Here is an 8,644-nt window from a genome sequence, read left to right on the forward strand (position 1 = left end):
ACCAATAGAAAATATTACGGAAATATCTGAAAACCATAACCTCAAGAATAATCCACCTTGCGTATGAAAAACAAACAACAAGAGGAAAAGCTGTACTGGAGAATCAGGTCTGCAGGGTTACTGAGCACGGAGTTGAGAGAGGAAGAGATCGGCCACTCGAAACGTCCTTCCCCATAAATAACGGGTGAGATCCACTTGCATCCGGCAAGTGTTTTGGAAGTCTGTCATTTTCAGAGGTTGTCTGAGATCTTGCTACTTTCCCAAGCCTTTCAAAGAAAATTTACTAAAGCAAAATGAAAATGAAGACAGCCCAGACGCTTTGTTTTTCCATGATTCATTCTACTTGGGACTGAACCGGGTTGTCTGCTAATTTTATTTGGTGGCCATGTCTATACAAACAAATTGAAGTGGACATTGCGTCATTAGCTGGATGGCTTGGTTAACTGTTCAGCAATATGGAGAATTAAAGCATCTTCAAATAATTTCTCCACTACAGTTATTATAGCTCCCTTTCTGCGTTGGACACAATGGTTAAACCAATCTTTCAGTGCCGTCTTTGTTTTGTTGGTGGTGAGGTAGCAGAGTAGCGAACACTGCTGGCTTAGATTCTAGACCGTCACTCAAAAAATCTGTGCTATAAACCTATCAAAAACAGAGAGAATGGAAACAGCTTCATTGAAGAAATTGTGATAAAATGAAGCCCAAACTTTCTAATTCCTCTGATTCCCAGATGTAGCTCCTAGGAATGGGGAAAATGAGTACTTCTTTCTAGCAGTTTCTAAGCTTGTCCTGTGGGCCTAGTGGGAGATGTGATCTGGTGGGAAAAAGGCCCAAGAACAGGCATGGTAGTGGGGTGTCAATAAGGACTCCAGAACAGAGTCGACCCTCCACAGAGGGCCCATTTACTAATGCATACATTTGGGATGTGTAAAAGGAAAGTAGGAATATTCATAGCATCCTCTTCTTTTGCCCGCAGCCCCCTCCCTGTTGTGACTCCCACCGCAGGAGGAAGGCTTGGTGATTTGAAAAAGCAGGAGCTGTGGAAGTCAGAGATGTTACATTTCCTTGGGAGTAGGAATATTCATAGCATCCTCTTCTTTTGCCCGCAGCCCCCTCCCTGTTGTGACTCCCATCGCAGGAGGAAGGCTTGGTGATTTGAAAAAGCAGGAGCTGCGGAAGTCAGAGATGTTACATTTCCTTGGGAAGCCGAAGGAAAGGGGTGGGGGAGAAACAGAAAGAACCATCCTAGGCTGGCTTTTTGGAGGGTGTTGTAAAGTTTGGGAGAAGCCAAGAACGTGGAGAGCAACTGACAAAGAGGCAGTGAGGGAGGATTTTAGGACGTGTTCCTGGCATTATACACGCAAACTTTCCCCAGCATTTTTTAAGAGACATCAGTAAAGATTTAAATTACTGTTCAATTTTTTTTGACTTTGATCTTGTGTTTCATGCAGCTGCAGCTTTGTCCTCAGATGGGCTAGGGGGTTGTTCAACTTTATGTGGGTTCCACAGAGAGTGACCTTTCTCCTGTTAGAGCAAGGTCAAACCTCAGAAGTAGGTGGGACTTGGAAGCCCCTTCCTGTCCCTCCTCCTACATCACCCTCGGGTGTAACCCTGACCACCCACACCCGCACCACCACATTCCCCCTTGGCCTCCCCACCCACAGCAGAAGCCCATGCTCCAGGGCTTGCCTTCTCTTCTCAGTCACATCAAAATTTACCTGTCATGTTTCATTTGATAAAAACTGGCTTACGAAATTGATAAATTAATGCAATAGTGTTAATGATTAAAAATTATACTGATATGTAACCTATTCTAGGCATATTTGGATATAATAAGGCCTTTCCAAACCCCCAGGTGCTTCAGTAACAAATAACATGACAGGAAACACATAAGTGAACCATAGCTCAGTGCCAGTTATAGAGTATGTGTCAACATGTATTTCCAGATTGAAATTATTTTCAGGCGTATTTGTATGTGGTGAGGAGTGACTGTCCATTGACCTGAATCATATCCTGCACCTAGGGGCAAGAGTGGCCGGACTGCACACAGAGAGAGCAGGTGGGCTCTTCCTTGGGTGACCAAGGCCCTGGGGAATATGACTGCGTGGGAATGAGGGGCGGCCAAGCCTAACCCAAACCATTAACACAAACAGTGCATTTCTGACTTACTTGTTTTCAAAGTCAAGGTTATTTTTCTTGTGATTTTGGCTACTCATTGGGATATATGCCTGTTCATTAGATGTCAGTTTATTTCTTATTTAGCTTTCGTATTGCCTGGTCACCTGCTCCACAACTGTAATTGTAATTTCCAGTTATTTAGCAAAGACCACACTTCCTGGGTTTATATAATCATTGAGCAATTAAGCTGAGGCTCTAGCTGTTCTATTTTCTTCTCCTATTAGTTGAGTCATTCATTGGCCTGTTTCTCAATATGTATTTACTAAATATCTACCATTTATAAAGTTTTGTTTGACATATTGAAAAGAAGGAATATATAATTTTACCCTACCTCAAGTTGCTTGGGTTGTATAAGAAAGAAATGACACAAACAGTACAATGCCTGGCAGTGTGTGCTTCATGGATGTGAGTATTAGCAGTTCACAGAGAGAGGGACCCCATTGGCTTAAGTCATCAAAGGAGAGGAGTCCTGGGTGGAAAAAGGCACAAAGCAAAGAGGAATCTCCATAGTTGGAGCTCAGAATTAGGAAGAAGACATTGCAGACCCAGGTGGAGAGTGGGGTGAACGTACGGGAAGAAAGAAACACAAAGTATGTCAACATGATAATGCAGGAAATTTAGTCACTGATTATAGGGAGGATTTAAACTTTATCAAAACACACAGAGCAAGGTACTTACTTTGAAATGGATTTTGACTCTATATTCAACACCTTCCTTTAGCACAAAGGTTTCTTTTTTGAGGGCTGTGAGATCCCCTGTAGAAGAGGGTTTAGAAAGAATTCATTCTCCTCAGAAGCAGATACACAAAGAGATGAATGAAGTTGAAGCTCCCAAGCAATTTGTTGGGCCCATCTGAGCAATATGGCCTGTAAGACGCTCCACTCAAAGTGTATTTTAAATTAGTCCATGTTCACACACACCACACACATACACGCACTCTTAATGCCTGAAACCTTACAGCTCAGTTGTGAAAGAAATGTGATAGGGTTTATCCCCACCAAAAATTGATAACAATGCTGACATTTGCAGGATATTACCAGTAATGAGTTATGCAGATAAATCTTCTCTAATTGTCAATACTAAAAACAAGTTTTAATCAACCATCTTAGAGGGAAGTCTGAATTGTCTTTTTACTCTCTCTATTGAAAATGATATTACCTATATGTGACCAAACAAAAAGGTGATTAAAGATTATGCCCGTACCCTTCAAATAAAGAAATATAAGAAAAATGTTATATGAGTATAGGAGTATCAGCTATTTGTTTTCATAGATCTGGTAATGTTGGTGGCATTTTTTAGCTTTTATGAATTTACTTGTTTTGATTCCTTTTTATCAGTTAAATAAATATTCACTTTTGTACTTACTTTTGTATTTACATTTGCAATTTTATATTATTTTTCTTAAGGAAGATCACTTAAGTTATGAAAGCTTCATGCTTCATAAAACTGGGATCTGCGCCTACTTCCTGCACCCTGGTGAGGGAGGGAGTCAATCTCTGTTCTTTCTTCATGGGATCTTGTATAATTTGACATTTTGGTGAGTGTGTGTGTTTTGCACAGCTCGGTGCATGTGGTTCATGAACACAGCTGGTACTAGGATATATGAGGGGTCTTCAAAAACTTCATGGAAGCGTTCATATTATCTTTTAATTCCATTTTTCCACAAACTTTTTGAAGTGCCCGTATAGCTCTGGGGTTCACCTCAGTGGCTTCTTTGTGACAGAAAAGCAAAGTTGGGCTTCCTCTGCTGAGAAAGAGGACAGAGACCAAATTTTCCCTGCAATATCATTAGGCCCTTCTGAACAGAACAGGTTTCCTTAGTGCTAATTCAGACTTTGTCTCGCAAACTGGCAGTTGTACCTGGTTGCGTTACCCAATTGTGCACAGGAAGAGGTCTGAGAACGGGGAGACAGAATGAGTTTCTCTCCTGCAGAGATGCTAGCAGTGGGTGTAGTTGAACTTGTGTGTGTGTGTGCTCTAACGATTTCAGTTGAACAGGAAGTGTGTCTCCTCAGCCTCTGATTTCCTCCTTCTGACAAAAAAGCCCATATAAGGCCAAGAGTGGATGTGTCCTGTGTGAGGCGAACTACCCGCTGCTAAGCCTGCTGTTCTAGACTCGGGCTTTTCTGTCTTACAGGAGCTGAATTTTTGAATTTGGAAACAATTTTTTTCACTAATGACCTGCCTTTGATGTGTCCAGTCTCCTTTTTCCATTTCTATCACAAGCCCATTTCCCCCATAAGACCTCCCCTCCCAGTCTCTCCTCCTCTCCTCAAGACCTAAGTCTCAGAAAGGGACTTGACCCTTCGTCATAGTGAAAGAAAATAACATCTTAATTTGTATGTCTTTGGAAGGGGAAATGGTTTGTTTAGCAAGAATCAGAGATTTAAGCTAAAATAATTACGTATTTAGCAGTGGAATTTCTAGCATTTAGCAGGTCTTGGATTACTTCTGGCCTTCAGGTAAGTTTTGTGGCTGATTTACGATGAGTAGTTTCTCTGACATTTAGACTGTATAAACATTACACCTCCAGAAGCACACAGCTTGTTTCTCAATATTTCCATGAGAACTCTTTTACATGAGTACTAATTATTTAGACTGTATAAACATTACACCTCCAGAAGCACACAGCTTGTTTCTCAATATTTCCATGTGAACTCTTTTACATGAGTACTAATTCTCCTACTATCACGTGGAGATAGAAATCTGAATTAAATATGATACAAGTAAGTATATCAAGTATATATACCTACACCTTCTTCCATTAAATAGAGATAGAGATTGGGCTTTTCATGAAACATGGTAAATACTGTGCACTCTAAGAGCAATGATTTGTGAACTGGTCCCAGAATATATTCCTCTGGGATTTGCCTTACTAGGGTTTCTTTTTGATGGAACAGGGGACAGAGACCAAGTTTTCCCTGTGATCTTAGGCCCCTCTGAACAATACAGATGTGTCCACTTACCAGTAAGGTCCATGGTGATTGGTCCTGGAGCACAGTCACAAACCAGGGTAAGCCGGGTGACAGTGACATTGGGAACTGTTGGGTCTGCAGGATTCAAAAAGGCATGTAAGCACAGGGAAGAGATTTCTGTGTGTAGTGTACGTGCATTTAAGTGTGAGAGAGAGAATGTAAACAGAAAAGTGGTTTCTCGATCTGGAGTAGAAATAGAATAGGAAGTGGCAGATTCACCATGCTTGGTCTTGACGGCTTTATAAATGACGGCAATGGTATTTCTGCTTCAGGCACTTGTGGGTCTATCACAATGACTAACATCAAACATTTCCCGGGTGGCTGTAGGTAAGGCAGTCTGCTAGCTGGGCACTGCCCCTTCCTATCGTTGGGCCAAGTCTTGTCCTGCCATTGTGTATGTGGAGGAGATGAATGGTTAGGTAAGGACTGAGAAGGAAAAAGAGGAGAGAGGGGAACGCAGTACTCAGTGGTAGTCTGGGATTCTCTCTCAATCCTCCCTACGTGTGATTTTTGCCCATCGCATTGCTGACTTGCATCTGCTATCGAAAGAAGACTTAATTATTCATTCCACAACTTCATTGATCATATATAACTTGCGCCTCACCCATCTAACCCTGGATGCAGGTGCTACTCTTTCCTCTGCTCCTACTCCTGGGGGACTGAAAAGTATCTGAGACCCTCTACCTGCCCCCTGTCCCTTACGCACACACCTGCTACCACAGGACCGTCCCCCAGCAGTGTTTTCTTGTACTTCGTTAGACTTTCATCATCTTTGTCCATCTCCTGCAGCTCCTTCAGGGACTTCTGAGGTGGAGGCTTGTAGTTGAGCTTGCCGTCCAGGTCATCATCATCAGCCTCCTCCACGTGTGGCTCGGGGGCCTGTTCAGTCATGTTGATCTATTTCAGACAGACAGCATGAAAGCACATTAGCCAAGTGTCAGTGGATACAGGAGGTGTTGTGAGGCTGCCGTTAGCACCATCCTTGCCCTGCTGGACTTCTGTAACTTTCAGACAGACAGCATGAAAGCACATTAGCCAAGTGTCAGTGGATACAGGAGGTGTTGTGATGCTGCCGTTAGCACCATCCTTGCCCTGCTGGACTTCTGTAATCATTAGTAATTTTCCAGATGTTTCCCTAATTCAACTTCATTATATTTCATGAAATAAGAATACAACGCATTCCAGTCATTTCTCTGACCTGCTTGAATTTCTCTGTACTCTGATGCATATCTCCCATTCATTAAATAAAACTGACAAGAAAGAAAATAACTCATTTGTGATTAATATACTACAGATGAAGCAACACAGCACAAGCAGTCCTGAACAGTGAAGCAATAGCCCAGTTCAAATAGTCCTAGAAATTATCACGGTCCTCCAAATCCAGCCAGCCTTGCTAGTGTCAAAGCTCTCAGCATGCACAATACATTATGATGGTTTAAAGAGTCGGGCAGAGTACCTGCCAAAGCAATGGTTCGCTTCCTATTAAATTAATCTTCCCCCGAACTCCTGAAACACCTGAAAGGTGACTCATGAGGAATTGTAGACCTCAATGATGCTTGCCTGAGGTGTCTAATAACACTGCTAATGACTCCTTGAGGGCAGGTACTAGGTTCCATGTTTCTCTTGAATCCTCCATAACATTTGGATATTCAGGCATTTTATACATTTTCACTGATTGATTTATTCGGTTCTAGATCTAAATATATTCTGTTCTTTTGAAATGCCACAAAATAGCAAAGGACTTTTTAAATTCCTCTAGACAAAATAGTAAGTATAAGTTTGTTCTCAGCACCCTTCCCTCCATCTCCCCTTTCTAAACCCACTTCTCTTTTAGTCCCTCCCTCCCCTGCCCATGTTTCCAGTGACCTTATCCTCCAAGGCCCCACCTGGGCATACCCTGGAGTCTTCCTTCATCCATCATAATCTACATTTACTTGTTTTGTGTTAAAACATTGAGGGGAAATCTAGTAAAATTATTCATGTGTTAATGACTGAATAATAGATTCAAAAACTGTTCCTCTTTGCACATGTATTGAAATGAACCTTAGAGGTGATATATTTCAACTCCTCATTTAATCATTGAGAAAATTGAGATTGAAAAGTTAAGAGAATTGCCCAAGTACTCATATTAGGGTGAAATTGAGTGTTATATGTTATCTCCAAGAAAAAGGAATCCCTGCTGGAAGAATTCCAGGCCCTACAGCTGACAGCAATGGAGGAAGGATGTCTGGGAGGTATTTGGCCAAGGAGATCATTTTCTGCTTTCCCTCAGTTCTACCTCGAGGGTAACTCTCCTCTCTGCTTGTGGGTAAGGCCTTCATTTCTCCTAAGTGACACAATTACAAGACAGTATCTATCACATCTCATCCTTAGTGACTCTGCAAACTTCTATAAAGTCCGCTGATTGTGAAGATATCTCTGGCCAAAATCAGTTGTGGTTTTGAGTTTCTATATCATTGGCAACGAGAAGAAAAATAATTTGAAAATGAAACCAAACAAAAGCAGTTTTAACAGAACCAAAGAATGGAAGGAAGAAAGGAAGAAATGATACCCTTTGGCTCATCGATACTCTCCCATCTAAATAACGAGCCGAACGTTCTGAGCCTTGACCAGCTCTGAAAACAGCACTGCAGTGCCAGGTTCACTTCCTGTGCAGGAAGGAACATGGAGGCCTGTTCCTATGGCAACTCTTGCCTCAGCTGAAAACCAGTGAAACAAGTTGAGACACTAGAGAACAGCCGGAAAAACACAGTGACTAACTCAGCTTGTACTCCAAACAACACCCAGGGAAAGTGAATGAACTGGTTGGAAAACAAATGAAGGATGCACAGGCTGGATGTTGTTGGTTGTGGGTAGTTTAAGGACAATCATTAAGGGCAGATGAAGGGCAAACCAGATAATACTAATCAGATGAGGCAGGTTCTCCTCTGGTGATCCCAGGAGCCTAACTAGATACCCAGGGTGCAGGCCACATAACAAACATGCTGACAAAGCATCAGAAAGCCTATTTACAGATGAGGGCGTCTCAGCACCCATGAGCAGTCCTTTCTGGAATATATTACTCGGTTCTAGCAAGCCGGATCATCAGATGGTGACATTACACTCAGCCACTAGTTCAAGGTGAGTTGAATAACCTCCAGGAAATTGTAATTCTGAAGCCTCAAATCTCTATTTTGAAAAAGAGTGAGGGAGAGATGGTGACATTACACTCAGCCACTAGTTCAAGGTGAGTTGAATAACCTCCAGGAAATTGTAGTTCTGAAGCCTCAAATCTCTATTTTGAAAAAGAGTGAGGGAGAGAGAGAGAAGAAAGAGAATGAGAGAGAGAGGAGAGAAAGAGAGATCTGGTCTAGAACAAGATTTGCCCACTTCTGTGTGAACACTGGCAAGGCAATTTATCTATCATCTAGGTCTTCATCTTCTCATTAGTAAATCTGAGATTTATGTCTGTTCTATATTTTCTCAATTCATTGCAAACAGGTGTAATTTTT

At 41.9% G+C, this 8,644-nt stretch overlaps 1 protein-coding gene across 1 annotated transcript in view; it reads right to left on the reverse strand.

Annotated features, from left to right (window-relative positions):
- The window catches only part of ARHGDIB (Rho GDP dissociation inhibitor (GDI) beta), an 11,469-nt gene extending 5,419 nt beyond the window's left edge, over positions 1-6,050 (reverse strand). The window contains exons 1-3 of the mRNA XM_008582380.1: positions 5,864-6,050; positions 5,145-5,228; positions 2,857-2,933 (exon numbers count right to left, since the gene is read on the reverse strand). Of these exons, the coding sequence (XP_008580602.1) occupies positions 2,857-2,933; positions 5,145-5,228; positions 5,864-6,044 (342 nt within the window). The 5' untranslated portion in view covers positions 6,045-6,050. The remainder of the gene's footprint in view (positions 1-2,856; positions 2,934-5,144; positions 5,229-5,863) is intronic.
- Between the last annotated feature and the right edge of the window lie 2,594 nt (positions 6,051-8,644).

The sequence above is a fragment of the Galeopterus variegatus genome, unplaced genomic scaffold (assembly GCF_000696425.1).
Source record: "Galeopterus variegatus unplaced genomic scaffold, G_variegatus-3.0.2 Scaffold2594, whole genome shotgun sequence".
NCBI lineage: Eukaryota > Metazoa > Chordata > Mammalia > Dermoptera > Cynocephalidae > Galeopterus > Galeopterus variegatus.